Below are 22,073 nucleotides of genomic sequence, written 5' to 3' on the forward strand. Positions count from 1 at the left end.
ACATTATGTGTTTCATAAGTTAAGTAGTCAGATTGCAATTTACTCTTGAGTATGTGGATTATAGCATTTCAAATAATTGAATCAATTATATGAATGAGTAGTGAGTGAGCAAATGAATAAATAAATTTGGGGGGGTGGCTATGGTTTGCCCTCTCCTTCTTAAAATAGAAGGACTTTTGCCAAGTTTTTTCCTGGTGAATGTAAGCAGGAACGGGAGGGGATAAGAGGAAAAGGAAGGGACAGTTGCTCTAGGTACTCAAGTTAATGGAAGTAATGGTTGTAATTTTCCACACCAACCACATGTCACATTACACATTTATTTCTCAAAGAATAAAACTTGGGCAGAAAGTAATTGGTTACCTAAAATAAATGGGTAGAGGTGAGTGGGAAATATAACAGGAGATTTATTTTAGGAATTGGCTGACACTGTTATAGAGACTGACATGCCCCATGATCTGCCATCTATAAGCTGGAGAATCATAGAAGCAGCGGTGTAATTCAGTCCGGGTGTACAGGCCTTGGGATCAGAGGGTTGGTGGTGTAAGTCTTGATCTGTTTCTGAAAGCCAGAGAACTAGGAACTCCAGTGTCCGAGAGCAGGAGAAAACGGGTGTCTCTACTCAAGCAGAGAGAGTGAATTTGCCCTTCTTCTGCCTTTGGTTCTGTTCAGGCTTTCTAGGGCTTGGATGATGCCTGCCCACATTGAGGAAGGTCACCTGCTTTATCCAGTTCAACGATTCAGCAATTCTTTATTCAGTTCAACAGTTCTTCCAGGAACATACTCATAAACACAGAAATAAAGTTTTGCCAGCTATCAGGGGCCCTAGTCAAGCTGACACATAAAATTAACCATCCTGAATGTCAATTATTTCTCAATTAAAAAATAGCCATTGCACGGGGTAATACAAAATTTAATACAGTAATAAACCTAACTAAATTACATATGAATAACATAACCACAATGAAGGGAGTGAGGAAGAAAGATAAGGAGTGCAAATAATTTTGGAAGACAATATTTGACTATAAACTCTAAGACTGAAGACATGAATAACTGTACAGAGATATTTCACAATCCCTAGGAACTTAGTATGTTTTTTTTCCCCACAATTCTGAAGATTTATGTCCATAAGAGGACTGAGATTTAATAAAAGATATTGTGGATAATGAGAGTCAGAGGAAGAAATTACTAATAAGGATGGGAGAAAGGTCAAATAACCCTTGTTGTGTTGGATTAGAACAGAAGATACCAGCATGGGCTCATGGCTTTTAATATACATGCAGATGGGGAGGTGGCAGGGAGATAGATATGGGTATGTTTGTGTGTGTACAAACCTCTACTGTCTAGTTCTGTCCACTGAGAGGGCCTAGGAGCCATGACACCCTGGCAGAAATGACTGCACTTGCACCCTCGCGTTATGTATAAATACCATATTCTCCAGTGAAAAGAACTAGGGCTCCCTAGTGAAACTCTCAGTTCAGGGGCCAGAGCAGGGCAAGTAGAAGGTGAATTTGAAACCATGTTGTGCCACAAAGCAAGAAAGCGCTCAAAAACTGATGGGACCATGTCGAAGGGGCAAAGGAACCAACTTGAAGAAGATCCCACTGGCTAATTCTAGGCCAACAGTGGGTTAAGCTCATAGAATATTGTAAATATCAATGAGTCCATACTAATAAATAAATAATTGAATTGGATACGTAAACGCAAGAGAAGGGACAGCACGATGGAGTGAGGCAAAGATGGAAATACAGAACTCACCATTTTGCAAAGACCTCAGTAATAACTTTCAGGCAAGAATCATCAATGGATGCTAAAATTATTGGGCTAAAAGTAGGATGAGAAATAAGATACGTGCATAGCCTCAAAGTGTCCTTCATCGTGGAACACATTAATTACAAAGGGGAAAAGAGCAGCTTTGAAGTGGAGAAGCCTGGAAGACAGCACTTAACCAAGTTGTCAAGGTTAGTGTCACCAGTAATGAGACTTAACAACATCACATGCTACTAATTATTAGAGAAACACAAGTCAAAACTACAGTGAGGCACCACTTCACGCCAGTCAGAATGGCTGTTGTCAAAAAGTCTACAAATAATAGACACTGGAGAGGGTGTGGAGGAAAGGGAACCCTCCTACACTGTTGTTAGGAATGCAAATCAGTGCAGCCACTATGGAGAACAGTATGACGTTTCCTTAAAAAACTAAAAATAGAGCTACCATATCCCACTCCTGGGTGTATATCTGGAGAAAACCATAATTCAAAAAGATACATGCACCTCTGTGTACACAGCAGCACTATTTACAATAGCCAAGACATGGAAGTAACCTAAATGTCCATCGACAGATGAATGGATAAAGAAGATGTAGTTGGGAATTCCCTGGCAGTCCAGTGGTGAGGACTCTGTGCTTCCACCTCAGAGGGCATGGGTTCGATCCCTGGTCCGGGAACTAATATCCCACCTGCCATGCAGTGCAGCCAAAAGAAAAAAAAGAAGAAGATGATGATGATGTGGTATATGTATGTATACAATGGAATACATAAAAAAGAATGAAATAATGCCATTTGCGGCAACATGGATGGACCTAGAGATTATCATAGTAAGTGAAGTGAGCCAGACAAAGACAAATATCATATGATATCACTTATATATGGAATCTTAAAAAATGATACATATGAACTTATTTACAAAACAGACTTACAGACTTCGAAAACAAACTTACAGTTATCAAAAGGGAAAGGTGGTGGGGAGGGATAAATTAGGAATTTGGGAGAAACATATACACACTACTAAATATAAAGTAGATGAACAACAAGGACCTACTGTATAGCACAGGGAATCTTACTCAATATTTCGTAATAACCTACATGGGAAAAGAATCTGAAAAGTGTGTGTGTGTGTGTGTGTGTGTGTGTGTGTATATACTGAAAAGTGATTCACTGAATCACTTTGCTGTATGCCTGAAACTAACAAATAGTAAATCAACTCTACTTCAATAAAACATTAATTAATTTTTAAAAAAAGATAACCCTGGGAAGGTTACAGCATCACTTCTGAGGTCTTATTGCCAAAAATACATGACCTCCATCTAATGTTAACAAACACCAGACATCAAAACTGAAAGTCATTTTACAAAATAACTGGCTAGTACTCTCCAAAAAGTGTTGAGGTCATGAGAACGACCGATGGAGGAATTGTTCCAGACTAGAAGAAACTAAGGAGACATTACTATTAAATGCAATGTGGGTGCATTGATTGATCTTAAACCAGAAAAAGGATATGAATGGGACAGTGGAGGAATTTTAATAACATTTGCGATTTAGTTTTAAATAGCATTACATCAATGTTAATTTCCTGGTTTAGATAATTATGTTATGGTTTAAAAAATCTTGCTTCTCTGCTTGTAAATAATAATCGACTTAAACCCACAATATTGTATCAATCATTCAGGAGTTACCTAGTATCTGGGTGAAGAAGAACCATATCTGATTTTGGAACCAACAGTTTCCGAGCTAAGATGGAGACAAAAATGACTATAAATACAACCAGAAAAATGGTTTGACTACAAATTATCTTTTTGTCGTAGTTTCTTCCTTGTCTTACAGAATCTCCTAAAATATATAACAAATTTTCCCAGAAAAAGCACACATAAATTTCATTACATATCCTGGGGTCAGTTTCTGGGCTTTGTATGCTGGTCCATAGATAAGCAACACAATTTTTTGGCCAGTAACAAAGAAGAGTCATTTTGAGAATATTTTTGGTGATTCTCATCTGATTCTTCTTCTAGATAACACTTGCAGACTTTGGTTAACCACTGATGAGCCAGAGATGCTGAGCTTCTGATTGGACACAGGCCCTAAGTTTATCAAATGATTATATGTGCCAGAAACTGTCCTAAGTACTTTTTGTGTAGTGGCTTCTTTAATATTCATAATACTAAATGGCTTACATACTGTTCTTTTCCTTTTTTTTTTTTTAGCAGATAAAGAAACTGATTCACAGAGAAAGTAAGAATCATGATGTCTAAAGCCACACAGTTACATATTGATGATGCTGTAACTGGTACCTAGGGTACCCAACCCCATGGTCTGCTCTCTTGACTTTTATTAAGTGTCTGAGAGAAAGGGCTTATTACAGCATTCCTGCTGTTCCATCTTGGAACACAGGTTCTGTGGGAGCTCACAGGCAGGGCCAATCCGTTCCCTCTCTTTGTCATCATTGTAGTCATGCTCTGTTGTCAACATAATCTCCTTTTCTCTAAGGGTATTCTTTCTGCCGTATGGATAGACAGGCAGGAGACTCCCAGGGCCGTGTGACATTCATTAATGTTGGGACTCAACAGTTTTGTGAAGCAGAAAAAAAAAAAAAAAAACGGTGTTAGATTTAGTTAAGTGGCTTTCATGTCACTTTAAGTGAGCAACTATTAGGGTGAAAAGAAGCTTGACATTTTTTTACTCATTCAATTTCCTGACTTTTAGATAAAGGAATCACATTTTAGAGAGAAGAAAATATTTGTCCAACCACAGCTAGCAAATGACAGAGACAGGCCTAGAACTCAGGTTTCTTTCTAGTCCATTGTGAAAAATGTAGCCTCTCTTCTGCATGTTTTAGAAAAATCTTGATGTTTCTTGGTCTCAGTAAGCTTAATCGTGCTCTTCTGTTACTTCAGAACAGAATTTTCCATACCCCTGGGAGCTCTGTTCCAGACCAGTAGTGTACAGTTTAATAACTCCGACCTTCACATTTATGAAAGCGTCAATTTAGGAAGTGATAATAGAATGCTCTAAAAGTATTGCTACATCTTCAGCAATCACTTAACCTCCCCTTGTGCACCAACAGAAAAGATGGCTAATTATGTCATCCCAAATGAATGCAATGTCCTTAGCCTAAATTTGAGTTATCTTGATGTTGGATATTGGCCCATCCAACCAGATGTCAATATTTGTCAATTTAACGAATTTGTTGTCTTGGATACACAACCTTAGAGAATTGTTATATAGTGAAGTCTTTTAATGTGAAGCCTGTCTGTACCTAGATTTACTCCTTTCCAGAAAACAAATTGGGTTGGGGTATACTTTATAAAGATGGTATATCTCATGTGGTCTTCTTGAAACAAGAAGTTAGCTTTTCTTCATCGACGGTGAGATCCGTATTCCCCCCCCTTGAGTCTGAGTGAGCCTGTGGCTAATACAGAAGTGGCACTATGTGACTTCTATGGTACAAAATTCCATAGGGCTTCCTCATGGTTCTCTTGTGACTTCTGTATTACGAACACAGCTACCACGTTAGGAGGAAGCCAAGAAGCCAAGGGTCAGGCTGCATGTGGGTGCTCCAACCATAGCCCCAGCTGATGTGAGTGGACCAGAGAGGCACTGTTTCTGCCAAGCCCTGCCCAAATTACAAAATACAGATTGTCTTTTTTTTTTTTTTTTTTTTTTGAGTGCCACGTTTTAGGATAGTTGGTTGAGCAGCAAAAGGTAACTGGAACACGAATCAAGGTAGCCTTTCTGGAATCTGTGTATGGGGTAGTAAGAAGAGAAGAGAAAACCTGTCAGGTCAGTACTTTGATGCTGAAGACTGTTTTGTCATCAGAGCATCGTATATCTCCAATCCTTCTTGATCCAGGAAAAAAAAAAAGGAATTTCACTCAGATACTCTCATCTGGGAAGGAGATTTCCTACTTGAGTGCCTTCTCTCAGCCATCCTCTCCTCTTGAGTATCCCATCTGGTCAAGTGGCCCTGTTTCCTTGACTTTAGGACACTTGTGTTCCAGCCCTGATACATTGTGGAGGTTCCTGCAGAGGATCGCTTCTCCTTTGATAACTTATTTATTTTCTCTGGATTTGTTTGACCCCTATTACTATCATTATTTTTTTTTGATATAGAGTTCATTGAACACAATCCCTCTTTTTCTCTTTCAAGAAGTTCAGGGGGTGATGTTGAAAAGGAGTTGTGTGGGAAAAAAAGAACTACCTGAAAAATGCCAGTTGCATTGTAGAATCCATCAAAAAGGTCAGAGCCACACCATACATTGTTACACATCACTTAGGTAATGTATTCAGCTCTTCTGCCTTATTTTTTCTAAGCATGAACTTTAATGAGAATGGAAAGGGCAGCACAAGAATCATTTCTCCTCGCAAGGATTGTAAGGAGAGAGAGAGAGAGAAAGAGAGATGAGGCAGTATGTACCTTTCTGATGAATATTTACCTGGTGGGCTGAGATCCTTTGGAGCCCCAGGCCTCTGATATTCTTCCTCCATCCTCTCAAAGACTCTGAAAAGCTCACGTCCTATTACTTAATGACTAGAAGCTGTAGAATTATAGCAAAGCACAACATGAATCCTAGTATCCAATGTGAAAGAAAAGAGAGGTGAGTATCTGAATATTAATGTCTTCCTGAAAAATAATAAGAACCACTTCTGTTGATTCCTCTACAGAGAGGGCTTAAAGGGGTGTCTTTGTGGACCATGGGGATAGTGTCTAGGTGAAACAGAGAAGAAACAAATTGAAATGGTGCCCTTGGCCACACACAGATTCAGCCACAGATTCAAGTTCTTAGGATGAAATCAGCGTTGCTCATAGATGAATGCCCATTCCCAGAGTGGATTCTAGCCTGCTGTTTGAAAAATTTTAAAAATGTTTACACCAATGGAGAAATTTAAATTAAATACCATTTAGGAGAGACTCCTTTGATGCATTGGAAAGCATTATTGGTCTGGGGGTCTGACGGCATGCGTCAGGGTCTGGTCCTGAGATATTAGCAAAGAAAACAATAATAAAAGTGAAACCTATAAAAAAAATCATGGCTATCTATTGAGCATTTATTATGTAAGGCATGGGACTAAGCACCTTGTGTACATTGTTACACTTAATTCTTACTAATCCTATGACAGTGGTATTAGTGACATTCAGAAGTAGAGGAAGACTGAATAATTTGATACAGGTCACACATATAGGAAGTGGTAGACCTGGAATTTAAACCCTTTCTAGGGGATTCCAGAGCCAGTTATTGTGCACTATTCAAATTTAATGAGTGGAGTGGGCCTGAGGCAAATGATTGCCCTCTCTGAACCTAAGTATACTTCCTCACCTGTAAAATTAGGAAGCTCATTGCTCTGTGTCCTCCAGGTTTGTATTAGTTTCCTATTGCTGCCATTAAAAGATTACCATATATTTGCTAGCTTAAACAACACACATTTATTATCTTATAGTTCTGTAGTTTGGAAGTCTGATACAGGTCTCTCTGAGCTTTAGTTAAGGTGAAGGCAGGGCTGGTTCCTTTTAGAGACTCTGGGGGAGTATCTGCTCCCTTGCTTTTTCTAGCTTCTAAAGGCCACCTGCACTTCCGGGGCTCAGGACTGCTTCCTTGCATCACCCTAGCCTCTTGTTTTCATCCTCACATCTTCTCCTTCCTCCTTTGACTCCTGCTACCTCTTGTAAGGGCCATTGTGATTACACTGGGCCCACTTACATTATCCAGGATAATCTCTCTCATCTCATGACCCTTCATTTAATCATACCTGCAAAATCTCTTTGCCAAGCGTGATGACATTCACAGGTTCTGGGGGTTAGGACTTAGACCTACCTGGGGAACCATTCTGCAACCTACCACAAGCTCTGATTTTTCTTTTTTTTAATAGGCAGAAGTGTCATAAAAGTCTGTGTCTGACACTTGTAAGATAGTGTGGAGTTCCTTTCAGTTGCCCCTGTATCCTGCCTACATGCTGGACCCTCTCTTCCAGCAGGGGTAACTTTCAGCCCAGGATTGCAACTTCATATGCCTCTTGTCACCCAATGTATTGTCCCTCTTTCTGGCCCCTTGTTTTTTTAGCTTCGTTCTTGTGTTGAGTGATTGTTTGTGTGGGATCACTGTCAGTGTCATGCCTGCTTCCTTAGTGTAGACACCCTTTTTTACTGTTTCAAGCGTTCTCTCTCCTGCCCAGTTAACGTGCTTTAGTTCTTCTTTCATCCGTGTCATCAATGCAAATACTACCTTGGCCCAAATTCTGCAGAAGCTAATGACTACTAGCCAGATGCAGAGTTCTGCCACCATTAGAATCTGACATTTTTGTTGTTGTTGTTGTTGTTTTGTTTTTTTGCGGTACGCGGGCCTCTCACTGTTGCGGCCTCTCCCGTTGTGGAGCACAGGCTCCGGACGCGCAGGCTCAGAGGTCATGGCTCATGGGCCCAGCCGCTCCATGGCATGTGGGATCCTCCCGGACTGGGGCACGAACCCATGTCCCCTGAATCGGCAGGCAGACTCTCAACCACTGCGCCACCAGGGAAGCCCAAGATAGACATTTTAAATAAGACCCAAATAGAAAATTGAGAAAGAATCCATTGTTTATTAAGCATTCACCAGGCAAACTGCTAAGCATTTAAGACTGGTTATCGTTTAAAGCAAATTAGAAATAATGAGCCAAAAATATTTTTAAAATGCAGTGAGTATTCAACCATGTATGTAAGTGAACTTTTGAGCTTGTTTTTTGATTCTCTTATATTTCATTTTTAAAATGTATTTATTATTTCTTGAAATGATTCTTTATTGATGACAATTTAGTGTTTGATGGACACTAAAATAATAATAACAACAACAACAAAGCTTAATATTTTCTCTTAAGAGTAATGCATTTGATTGTTATTCCTTAAAAGAGAGGACAAAGTATAATAAAATATTTTAAGATATTAAAAAACTGAGCTGTTCAAAGGGGGAAGCAGGTTGTCTTCCCACCTTTCATAATTAGCATTCGCAGACCATCGTGATGACTTGCCTAGGAATTTCAGGGGGCATCTTGGGGGAACCTATTAAACAGCAAGGCTACCTCCTAGCTACCTTGTTCATCACCAGGTCTCCAGACCATTACCCAGGAAGCAAGAGATAGAAGGAAACTCGTTTAACTCTAAAATCTGTCTTTGTCTTGTCTTCACCAGGCAGCGCAGGCACCCCAGTCATGTTTAACAAGAATGGGGACGCCCCTGGGCGTTACGACATCTTCCAGTACCAGACCACAAACACCACCAACCCTGGTTATCGCCTGATCGGACAGTGGACAGATGAACTGCAGCTCAATGTGAGTTTTGCTTGTTCCTCTTCCTTTGCTTTTGTGATGAATGAACAGACTCTTAATATGCTCCCTGAGGCAGACGTTTCTTGTCTGTATGTTTGTGAGCATCCACAAGTGAACATACAACTTGTTACGGGCATCAGCAGGGACTGATGACCAATAATAATACAGCATTGATAGCAATGATGATGGCGCAGATAGGAAATGTGTGTGTGGTTCATGCCTGACAGTTATATTCAGCAACGATGTGAATTATCTCGTTTAATCTGAGGCTCTGATTGTTTTACAGACAAGTTACCAGCTAATACTTTAATACTTTGAGGAGATCTTAATCTTGGTCAAATTATTTTTCCCTTCTGTCCTTCCTTCCTTCCTTATTTGCTGGTGGTTTTTTGGTTTTTTTTGTTTTTTTTTTGTTTTGGTTTTTACTGAGTCACTTTGGCTTATACTGAGAATCTCTGGGTAACATCAGTGTTAATTTCCATAACCACGCCTTCTTTCTGTAAAGCATGACCTTGAGTGAGCAAGCACTTCCTTGTGCAAGGTTATGTCAAAGTTCACTAGCCAGAGCCCATTAGGAAGTCATCTGTAGTCAAACACAGTTAGGTTTCTTTAACTTGCTGCATGAAAAACAAGCTCCTGCCACCAAAGTTTCTTCAGGATGTAGGAGTTCAGATGGGATTCACTGTAGAATTTGGGCTGAGTTGGGCGTTTCTAAGAAGGTTTTAGGAAGCAGGGATCAGTTTTGGGTTAGGTCATCTTAGGAAGTAGAGACAATTTGATAACTCAGTGTCTTGGTGATTTTGATCTAGAAGGTGGGACGACAAAAGCTGGGCAAGAATTGTCACTAACAAAAAAACAGTAGACACTTATGTGAACTGGAAAAGGGAGATGTTTAGTTACTTTTGTGGTTGCAGCGCATCCTTGTTTATGTCTAATTTCACACATGATGGCAGAGTGACCTTGTTTTGTCTTGTTCCACCATCATAATGGAGTGGCCTTGTGTGATTATCATTTACATTCCCCTGAAGCGGTTCTGTTTGGAATATGCCTGCCTAGGTGTTAGGTGACAGCTTTCCAACCACCTTTTTAAGTTCTTTTTTTTGGTCACTTTTTTAATATTTCAGGTTCAACATTCAATAATGTGCTTCTAATAATACTTACAATGCCCTATTTGAAATTAATGATTAGTTTAAGTGAATATACCCAGTCTTCCCAAGGAATAACGAACACATGGGCTAGGGTCCCTCCACCCTGGCTGGGCCCAGCACAGATAGAGCTCAGCACACCATGCATCCCGTGCTTTTCTTCCCCTCCTGGGAGGGAACTTAAATAGGCCAGGCCTGAGCCTGGTGGCTGAGGTCCTGGAGCCTGGGGGTGATGGCAGAAGTCAGAGCAGCAGGGGTGCTGCAGGGCCTCTTCTGCTGAGATGTGCTGGACCGTTTACACTTCAAGAAGTTCTACAGCAGGTCCTTTGATGTGGCATCAAGCTTGAGTATGACATTCACCGGGGATATTGTGGACAGGTATATTGGGTAAGGCTTATAAATCAGGTAGGGCTCGCCAAGGTCCACAAATCTACTTGGAAATAGTAATATACACAAACACGATTTCCTTGTGTCCAGCAGGGCCCTGCATTATTATGCGTTCTCCAGAGAAACAGAACCAATAAGATAGATAGATAGATAGATAGATAATAAGAAATTGGCTCACAATTCTTATGAAGGCTGAGAAGTCCCAAGATCTGCACTTGGCAAGCTGGAGACCCAGGAGAGTTAATGGTGTAAGCTCCAGTCTGAGTGTGAAGGCAGCAGAAGACTGATGTCCCAGCTCAAAGATAGGCAGAGAGAAAGAGGATTCTCTCATATTCAGACTTTAATTCTGCTCAGCCCCTCAGATTATCTGAGGCACACGTACACTGGTGAGTAACTGCTTTACTCAGTCACCAATTCACATGTGTATCTCATCCAGAAACTCCCTCACAGACAGACCCTGTGTAACGTATAACCAAATACTGGGGCACCCCCGTGGTCTCATCAAGTTGACACATACAAAGAACCATCACAGGCCCTATCCCAGAAAAGTCTTTCTAATGCCTCTTCCAAACCTGGAAATTATGCCATTAGCCTTTATTGGTGTACACCTTAGGAGGCACTTTGGAAATGATTGAGATCAGGGCTTTTTGAGAGCAGAATGCAAAATTGATGTCTTGGGGGCAGTAGAGCTTGGGTCGTGATTTTTAGAAGAAAGGATTGTGCATAAAGCGGGGGGTGGTTGATGAAGCCATGACAGGACGTTTACCTCCTTTGTACATTGTCCTGCTTGGCTCTGCTTGTATCTGTCCTGTTCTTTCTCTCTCAAGGTCCGCCATCCCAGTGAGCTGACAGGAAGATTATTCTGTTTGGTTTGTATTTTAAGCTTTATATGAATTGTATCTTATTAGCCATTCAACAAGTAGGTTTTTTTGTTTGTTTGTTTGAAAGCACCTGTCATGTGATAAGCATTGTGGGAGGCAGTATGTACACAGTGGAAATCGAAATAAACATGGTCCCTGTTTGCACATAATTGAACATCTAGGGCAGAGTTACATGGTAAACAAGAGATACGTGTGTGGAAATTCCCAAGTGTGGTAAGAGGCAGGCTGGGAGAAGGAATAATGGAGGTGGAGAGGGGCCTACTGGATGAGGAGCAGATGATGGGGGGAGAACGAGTGATCCACGGAGCAGGTCAGGAGGCAGACACTGCCGTGGTATAGCTAAGGGAGGGGATGGGGAGGAGAAGTTAGGGCAGTAGGTAAGAGCCAGAGCAGGCAGTCCCTTGTAGGCCATGGTAAATATTTCTAAAATTTTATTCTGAGTGCATTTCAAAGCCACAGAGAAGTATTAAGCAAGGGAGTGACTGGATCAGAATTAGGGATAAAAATTATTTTGTCTGCTGAGAAGGTAATGAATAGCAAAGGGCAAGCATGGGAGTGGCAAGACCAATTAAGAGTGCACTGCAGTTGTCGAGCTAAAATACATTGGCTTAGTGAGGGGTTCTCAAACGTCAGTGTGCAACATAGCCATCTGGAAGGCTTGTGAAAACACATATTGCTGGGCCCACCCCCAGAGTCTCTGATTCAGAACATCTGGGAGTGGAAGGAGGCCCAAATATTTGCCTTTCTAAGGAGTCCCTGTGTTATGCTGATGGTATTTAGTTTGAGAACCACTGGCTTAGAGAGTGTGGTAATAGTGGAGATGTAATGAAATGAGTGGAAACACACACACACACACACATATATATGTGTGTGTGTGTGTATATATGTATATGTAAATCTATAATTACATATATATCTTATAGGAAGAATAACATAATTTAGTGATGGATTCAGTACTGGGATTAAAGGGAAAATAATACTGGGTTTGAAGGAAAAATAATCCAGAGTGAATCCCACATTTATAGGTTGAGGCCATTTGGATACTATAACAAGAGATTAGGGAGACCCCTGGGAATGGGAGGAGAAAAATTGAGAATCCCAGTTGAGTCTTCCCAAATATATGAAAGCCTAATGAAACGGATATAAATCTGAAGCTCAGAAAAGAGTTTCAGGTCATAGTTATAAAAAAAAAAAAGTAAGTTGCTAATCTATAACTGGCCTTGAAATCCATTAGAGAAAGAGAGAGAGAGAAACTGTAATAGCAGAGAACCCAAGGCCTTGAAAAACCTCATAGAAAATGACACAGTTCCAGTCCAACTACTCTAAACAGCACCCAATTTAAAAGATTCTGTTTCATTTGCCTGGCAAGTTGGGCTGACCATAAATACTTTGGACTTTTGTTTTTGTTTATGGAAGCTAGACCAGGGATGTATGCTTGACTTAGCACTGAATAGGAACATTTCTGATTCTACTTTGTCATGCTGAGAGTGGTATGGCAGGAGGAGCAGACAGGACCATGAATGAGTCCTCAGCTGAACCCAGTAATTGATGCTCAGGATAGCATGCACCTTAAAGGTACAAATGGCTGAGCCAGGAACAGGGACAATTTTAGACCCGTGAAGGGCTGGGTTAATTCAGAGGGTGGCCCCTGTGATAAGTGGCCTTGGAAAGAGGTTACCATGTTAATGCCTTTTATGGGGTCCTTAAGATACTGTAAAGTCCAATTTGAATCACTAAGAGAAAACTAAAATGGAGGTAAATGCAGTGCTCAGAGGGCACTCCACCCTTCTCACTGAAGACCCGGGCCATAGCCCATAGCCTATCCAGTGGTTGGTATCCTGTCCCTCCAGCATCACCGTGCTCAAGATATTACTTTTGCTCTAATTATTCTGATTCACTTAAAAGTTCTGTGAGAGTGAATTTGGGGGAAGCTTAGTTTTGTAGGTTTACTTTCTCCTAGTCAACGAAATAAAACAAAGTATGTCACGTAACAAGGATACTTCTCATTTACAGACTTGGGGGTACTCTTTCAATCCCCAGTTAGATCATCTCTAGCAAATGGAATTTTCTGGAGAGCTTTCTCTGTTGTCAGTAATTGCAAATGAGTTTCTTAGGTAAGAAGTCAAGGTTTTAGAGTCTTATAATCCCAGAGCTATAGACCAGACTGCTTGCCATTCTGTACCCGATCCTCTGGAATTTAGATGCCTAGGAGTGCACTGTGTCTGTTACAGAATGCCACCCTGAGCCCTCACTGGCGGAGTAATAGCCGTAGGCCCTGTCTCCTCTCAGGCTAACACATGACCGCATGGTTTGCTACTACAATATTTCTGCACCAACAAGAATTCATCAGAAGGAAATCATTAAGAGCAAAGCCATTCACTCTCCCACTTAACCACCCCTACAGAAAGAACCCTGATTTATTTTCTCAGGTTTGTACAGTATGATGCAGAGATTCCAGAAAAAATTTTTCCTGGCAGAGAAGCAGGCAAAGGGATAATGCAACCCTATCCATTGCTCGTCTGCAGGGTGTCAGGAAGGATGGAGCTCCTGGAGATGCTGGGAGAAATGAGGGGCACGTCCCTGCCCTTGGAGTTCCCAGAATAGGATCAGGGCTCTGTAATTAATAAATTGCATTTACAGCATTTAGATAGGTTCTGATTTAAGGCACTGACTTATATTTGAACTGGAATTTGAAGTATAAGTAGTAGGTCCCAAGATGGAGAAGAGGAAAAAATATTTTAAAATGAATAATGCTGTCCTGTTTAAAAATTGGGATGGGGAATATTTTGGGAAAAAAAGGCAAGAAATGAAATGTAGATAGTTTAAAAACTTATAAATTTATAATGTGAATAAACTCTACATCTGTTTTGCATATTAGAAACAAAGGTGACTTCTGTCATCTTACAGTTACTTGCAATTAGTAGGAAATTTAGATACACCTAAAATGTTCTTTTTTCAAATAACTGACATTCTTTAAAATCCCAAATTGTTGATTAAAGTTAAAAAAAAAAAACTACTCTTAATGGGCAGCTTCCTACAGTGAACTGCACACTCTCTTAGGTGGAAGGTTGAATAAATATCACTTAACCTCTATTGGCACCTCTGTCATCTGCCCGTATGTGGGCTAGTCCAACTTTGTGATCTTCTGAGGTGTGGGGGGCTTTATAAGTGATTTGTTCCCTGTTGAACTGACTTTCCACCTAGGGACTGAAAACTCCTAAAAGAATCTATGTTTTAATTATTGTTTCATGTACCTAGTAGAACTAGTATCTGGAACACAGCAGCCATTTGGGCTTGTTGTTGTTGTTAATATATAAAGACATGTAAAATTAGCATGAACTCTTTTTAATGGTAGACATTTTCTACAGAAAGCAGCCACAGCACACTTCTTCCCTCTGGGAAGAGCGCCCAAGCTTCTTTTAGCCATGTGGTCTGCCCGGCGTAGTTCCCAAGTCCAGGGGCCACACCTGATTTAGCCTAAGCCAATCATCGTGGCCATAGTGATGATGGACGGTAAACTGTCCAATCAGGATGAACCACTGGAAATCTGTCAGCCAATCCAACACCTCCTATTGGAAGTGGGTGTGGCCCTCAGGAGCCCCAGGGAGCCATTTGGAGGCCACAGAGCCAGGAGCTCCAGGGAAAATGAGGCAAAACTTAGGGAAACTAGGTGGAGGTGACATCCTTTGAGCCCTAGGAAACCTTTACTGGAAGCCATTTATAGCCCGTCTGGATTGTTCCCTTATCAATGAATGAAGGTGACTTAAGTGTGATAACTTTTCTATCTACTATCTCATTCACTACAGCAATCCAAAATGAAAAAACAAAAATGTTTTTCTTTTAATGTGCCCAAATTGGGGGAAATAAAATGTCAGCCTACCCTCAATAAGCAGAATTTTTTCAGATTTCATTAAACTGAGATGATAAGAAATTAATTTTAAGAGTTGTGATTTTGTTAAATATTGAATCTTTCACCCCAGGTAGAATTTAGGCTTTCACGCGTGTTTAAAGACATAAAAAGTACGGTTGATTGCTGTTTAATCCAATTATCTCTCCCCAAATCAAGACTTGCTTACAGTGCCCGTAAAACTACTAATCACTCTATTGTTTCATAATTGCAACAGTAAAAATGTTTTAGAAGTCTAATCACACTCCTAATTTTCAATGTACTGCGTGAGATATGGGGTAATGGATAGCCATAATCAATGCTGACAAAGAGAAAAATATGTAAGTTGTCAAAATCTAGTACTTCTTTCAGCTTCAGTGTGAAGGCTTCTTTTACGGAATCACCTTATTGTTCATCATAATTAATGGCTTATATCTTATAATTTATAGTTTTGTTATCAATGATTGGGGCTACAGGTTTGCAGCTAACCTGATTAAATGGATCTGAGTCTCAGCTCTGCCACTTACTAGCTGTAAAGCAGGATTACAATAGTACCAATTTCATAAGGTTATTGTTAGAATTAAATGTAGTACTGTATGTAGCACACTTAAAACAGTGTCTGGCACATAGTAACTATTCAACAAATGTTAGCTACAACAGCAATAGTAATAATAATGTAATATCCTTAGTTTATCGCCTCATCCATAACTGTTGAAAATGTCGGTTTCTAGTACTCAGCTGTATTTTTTTCTTCTTTATACCGCAGCACCTAGCATAATACTTAGCATGTAAAAATGGCTTGTTTTATATTAAATAGATGAGTAGATAAGCAGACAGTTGAATTATGTTATAAATTACTTAGGACTGGGCTTGTCAGTTTTGATTTGTCAGAATTCCCAGTGCTTGTTGCATGAATGGATGAGAAGATGTATCCAGAATTCTACTGCAGTCAGCAATTCCATGTGATTCAGGGATCCATTCAAGACCTTGGTTTACCAGACAAGTTTCTTAAGAATTTTACAAGTGGTCTGAAAGCTGGCTCACACTGCAAGGTACTCTTTTGGTCTCTGAATAATAAAGCCAGTCAGGAAGGAGGAAAAGGGATAAAATAATTGGTTTTAATTTTGTTCCAGTTGTTCTTTAGGTTTAGAAACCTATCTGTGGCTATCTGAGAACACAGAGTGGGATTATTATTCTTGAGGGATCAAGCAGTGGAGTCAGTGGCTACTTTTGTGTTGGTGAAAGTGAATTAGTTCATAATCACACCATTAACACTGGTCCCATCCGCTGCCTGCCTGCCTCTCTAGGTTTTAATGCTGCGTTAGAGAAAGGGTCAAAACAACAAAGGATTTAGGGTCGTGGGGCTCTGGTTTATAACCATGGTCCTGCCCAGTCCCTAGGTCTGTGAACCAGGACAAGGACAGCCTCTCTGACAAGATGGCATTTAACCTGAGACCAGAGCACCAAACGTTATTTCCGTTTGTCAGCATCTCTAAATCTGTGATATTTTACACAGGACGTGTACCAATCCGGTAGAGTATGTACTGCTTTCCAGTTGTCAGCCAACTTGACACTAGAGATCTCAAACAGAATACAAACAGCAGGTGTGTTTAAAAACTTAATTCCTTGCTAATATTTTAAGAATCAAGAAATTTCATAAGAATGACTATATTTTTGGCTTTTCTTTTGAAAAATCAGATCAGACAATAATATGCCTTTGTCCCATGCAGTAACAGCTAATTGGATCTAAGTAGAGGCTTCCCACTTCAGACACGGTGTGTGTTCTCCATGTCACCACAGACCCCACTATCCCTTACTGCCTGACACCCCACTAACTCCACCCACTCACCTCATTCCTTACGCCCACAGGCATCTCATTTCATTCACCTCATCTAGACTTAGAGTAGTTTCTAACTTATCTCCACTAATTTGGTTTCCACGTATGCTTGGCTTTTTATAAATGGTCTCTGGGAATTTTTTTCTAAAAATCAACAATAATATACTAATAGTGTTAACAAACCAAAACAGCCATAAGTATGTAATAATGTTTTTTTAAAAGGGTCAATAAATACAGCCTGCAAAAGAGAACTGCTTTAGTGAAGATAATGCTTTTGTGTGGAGGCATATATTTGTACATATTCTGAAACAAACTGAAAATGAAAGAAACCAAGATCACCCTTGTGTTGTCAGCATTTCTTCTAGTAACCAATGATGTATAACTGTGTTCTGTCTATGAACGTCTGGAAGATGAATAGTATTTATAATTATCAATATGGTTTCATAAACATGTGCATTACAGAAGCCTGACCCCCATTATTTCTCGTTTGCATTGTAGGCGTTCCAGCAAATCACTTCTTGTTTATTAATATATGCCTATGTTCTGTGGGGAAATTGTTGAATTTCATTACTCACTGTGTTTTGGGCTCAGGCAAAATACATTTGAAGGAAGAAATAATAAGAAGGATGAGTTTAGAGAGCTCAAGTGTTATAACAGGGATTCTCACCGGTTGTTGCCACTCCAAAATTAGAAAAGGAAAGAGATGAGTTTATGTAGCCTCTGCCTAACTGTTTACCCTGGGAAGCCAAAAATCTGAGGATGACCTGATGGTGTTAAAATGGAAATGTGGGAATCGGATTTGAAGTGTTTTCAACCCACCGTGAGATAGTCTTATAAGGTAGGACAACATCGAAAGCACAAGTTTTGAGTCCTATCTCCTCAGATAAAGCAAATCATTTACTGTCTTTGAACCTCAGTCCCCTTGTGTATTTAAAATCGAGTCAGGTCAAGCAAAACAGCTACTTCACCAGGACCCTTTGAGAATGAATTGCTATACTCTCCCCGATAAAAGTAAGCATATGAGATTCATGGTCATAATTCTTGTCATATTTCTTGCTGCCATAAATAATTACCAGAGGGACTTCCCTGGCAGTCCAGTGGTTGAGATTTTGCCTTCCAATTCCAGGGGTGCAGGTTTAATCCCTTGTTGAGGAGCTAAGATCCCACATGCCTCACGGCCAAAAGACCAAAACCATAAAATAGAAGCAATATTGTAACAAATTCAATAAAGACTTAAAAAATGGTCCACATTTTAAAAAAATATTTTTTAAAAAATAATAATTACCAGAAATGTGGTTGCATAAAACACCACAAATTTCTTATCTTGTGGTTCTGTGGGTCACAGGTCCAATAGGGATCCCACTGGGCTAAAATCAAGCTACCATCAGGATTGTTTCTTTCTGGAGCCTCTAGGGGAGAATGTGTTTCCTGCCAGGTCCTTGGCAGTATTTAGTTCTTGTGGTTGTGGGACTGAGGTCTCTGTTTCTTTGCCGCCAGCTTCTCCAGGCCACCTTGATGCATTGGCTGCCGTTCATTCCTCGAGTCCCTCTCATGCTTCCAAGGCTTCCTGTCTCCTCTATTGCAGTTGCATCTCTCACTGACTCTTCTGCCTTCCTCCTGTGCTCTGAAGGGCCAGTGGGATTACACGGGGCTCACCCAGATAATCCAGGATAATCTCCTTATTTTAAGGTCTGTAACCTTATTCTATCTGCAGAGTCTCTTTCGCCATGTAATGTAACATATTGACAGGTCAAGAAATTAAGATGTGGAAATCTTTGTGGGGGGGAGGGGTTAGAGGGGGCAGATTATTTTGTCTAACCACAGTTCTGTACTACATAACTTTGCTTTTCGATGAAGCCTATAAAATCCATATTACGTTCTCAACATTCTTTTTAAAATTTTTTCTTTTTAATTTAAAAAAATTTTAATACCCCTCTATCAGTGTCATATTTTAGTTAAATATTTTTTGTACAGTTTTGAGAGGTCACTTTCCGTTGACAGTTATTGCATAATATTGCCCATATTCCCCATGTTGTAAAATACATCCTTGAGTCTGTCTTAGAGAGTTAACGTTATTTGTGTAAACAGATAAGAATTGTATGCAGTTTTCTTAAGCATCTTTAGTATCTAATTGAGCTAATCTGTTTGATAAATGTTCTAATCACATACCTGGAAAAGTCTGGGGAAGAACCCTGAATTAAGAACCCTAAATTCATGATAAGTAGACAGAATCCCTCTCAAGTGAGGGGTTGGGATTGAAGATTAACAGAAGAGGAAGTGATGCCAATACCATAGGAGGCTTAGCTAAGCTACAAGGGAGAGTTCTGTTGACCTCCGTTTTCCTCTTTTAGCCTCCACAGTCCTGAGCATTTTGCTCTCATTGCATTATTTCTCTTTAAATGACAAAGCAGAAATGCAGAGAAAGAGAATAGATTGGCATTTCCTGAAACAGTTAAACATAAAGTTGCCATATGAACTAGAAATTCCACTCTTAGGTGTATACCCAGTTCTGACATTCTCTGGTCTATATAAAAGGTCATAGAGCAGTAGAATGTTGTAGCAAATAGCTTGGAATTTGCAAGTTGTTGACTGTCAACTCCCTGACATGGCTACCAAAATTGCCTGTTGATATTGCAAAGTCACATTTGTAGTTCACTGCAGTAAGGGGGCTACCATCTTGAAAGTCTTGGTAGAGTCTCAGGAGAGAGAGGTCAAGGGCAAATCTTTTTACAGTTTGGCTGTCTGGAGTAAGGGACTTTTTTCAATGGGGGAGATTTGATCAGATTTGGGCAAAGTCTGTGATAGTGTAGTTTTGAATCAGTGGATCCAGCAAGGAGGGTTTTGAAGCAAGTCTTTTTGCGAAACTCTTGTTTGATGAGAGGATTTAGCCCAGTTGAGTGATTATTGGTCCTGAAAATGAGCTATTTACCCTGATGGAAATGTTTTCTTTTCTTTTCTTTTCTTTTTTTTTTTTTTTTGAGAATGGGGTGATACATTGTCCAAATGGATGGATTTTCAGGAGGTTCCTAAAACAAACCTTGAAAAATATTTGGAACTTTTATCTTCCTGGGTAAGAATTACTTTGGACTGTAGAATCATATTAGTACAGACAGTTTTACTTTCCTTGATCCTATTAAGCTGCGTGGTTGCAGGCAAGCTGTTGTGAGCAGGTAATCAGAGTTAGAAATCTTTAGTCTCTGATAAACTGGCTGTGTGCAGAGCCATCCTCAATGGAGTTCTGGGACACATAGTGACAGGCTACTTGGTGGCATCAGTTTTACCCACATTCAGGGTTCATTCTTGGTCAAATGTCATAGGCCAAGGTGAAAAGTCAAACTTATCTCGCTTTTCTACTATCCTCTAACCTTTAGAACCAAAATAGCACAACCACCGAGCATATGTCATCCTAAACTACTCCAGTTACTTAAGCAAGTCAGCCCTATAATTCATGCTATCACACCGTTTAAATTACAGTGTCTGTCCTAAGTAGGGGGCTTAGTCTAAAAAAGTTCACTTTTCTGGTTACTGAACCTGGAAGACCCCACACCCCGTTTTCTCAGGTGAACACTGCCATTCCTAGGGCTGTTTTGCTCATAACATCTTTCCCTTTCCCGTATTTGATGTAGCATGCTGTTTACAGATAGCTTCTCCAAAAAATCTGCAGTTGAGAGTAGTAAACTCCCCTCCAAAGTAAATCTGAATGAGCAACGTCCCCGTCCAGCCCTCAGTAGGACAAATTCATGAATGTGTTTCCCATGCCTGGGAACAGGTTCTGGCTGGTCTTTACACAGCTGCACAGCTGATTTCCCATTGTTAAGAATAAAAGTGGCTTCAGTGAGTTTCTGACCCCAACAGTTACCGTCTCTCATTTGATTGATTATGGAGCCCAAGGAGAAATCTCTGTCCTTCTGGGAAAATGGAGTGAGGGGAGCCTAGGAGGAGTGGTCTTCCAGCTACACTCTTTGTCTCAGGTCTTGGAATTGTCTCGCCCGCCATTCAGACAAGCTCTCTGGCCAACAGGTGTTCATTCCTTACAACCTCCTGAACAAACACTCATCAATTCAGATGTAGGGGGCATTTTCAATTGCCTACTTAACAGTCCTCCCAACTATGACAGTGAGGAAGAAGTAACAAGCAGAGAACAAGGAAGACAGAAAAGATGCAGTGGGAAAATATCAAGAAGGCGAAACTTTTCATAAATAACAAAGGCATTCTTGATTTATTGTGCAGCCATATTGCAACAGAGCCTTCACAATGACTGAATAGGGCATGAGGGTCTTTATCTTAGCAGGGAGCATGATGCCTGCCATTTGAAATCACACTCTGGAAGCGAGCTTTAACACATTGATGGATATGCATTGGAAAGGTAAGTGGCTGTTTGAAATGGCCCTGAAATCATTTATGCTTCAGTAAGAAGCTCACATCGAAGTTGGTAAATAGTCAGTTACATGATTTGTGCGCTTATTTCCTGATAGGTTTTTTTTTTTTTTCCATTAAAAGTATAGATCACGGGCTTCCCTGGTGGTGCAGTGGTTAAGAATCCGCCTGCCAATGCAGGAGACATGGGTTCAAGCCCTGGGCCGGGAAGATCCCACATGCCGTGGAGCAGCTAAGCCCACGCGCCACAACTACTGAGCCCGCGTGCCTAGAGCCTGTGCTCCGCAACAAGAGAAGCCACCGCAATGAGAAGCCTGCGCACCACAACCAAGGGTAGCCCCCGCTCGCCACAACTAGAGAAAGCCCGTGCGCAACAATGAGGACCCAACGCAGCCAAAAATAAATAAATTAATTAATTTTAAAAATAGTATAGATCACCTTGGCTGTAAATGCCAGTTTACAGGATTCAGTCAAGAGTGCCAGATTAGAATGTCAG

At 40.4% G+C, this 22,073-nt stretch overlaps 1 protein-coding gene across 1 annotated transcript in view; it reads left to right on the forward strand.

The window, feature by feature from the left end:
* GRM7 (glutamate metabotropic receptor 7) overlaps positions 1-22,073 on the forward strand; it is a 776,446-nt gene that overhangs the window by 528,929 nt on the left and 225,444 nt on the right. Inside the window, exon 7 of the mRNA XM_060109566.1 lies at positions 8,928-9,067. Coding sequence (XP_059965549.1) covers positions 8,928-9,067 — 140 coding nt within the window. The remainder of the gene's footprint in view (positions 1-8,927; positions 9,068-22,073) is intronic.

Source organism: Mesoplodon densirostris, chromosome 10 (assembly GCF_025265405.1).
Source record: "Mesoplodon densirostris isolate mMesDen1 chromosome 10, mMesDen1 primary haplotype, whole genome shotgun sequence".
Classification (NCBI taxonomy): Eukaryota; Metazoa; Chordata; class Mammalia; order Artiodactyla; family Ziphiidae; genus Mesoplodon; species Mesoplodon densirostris.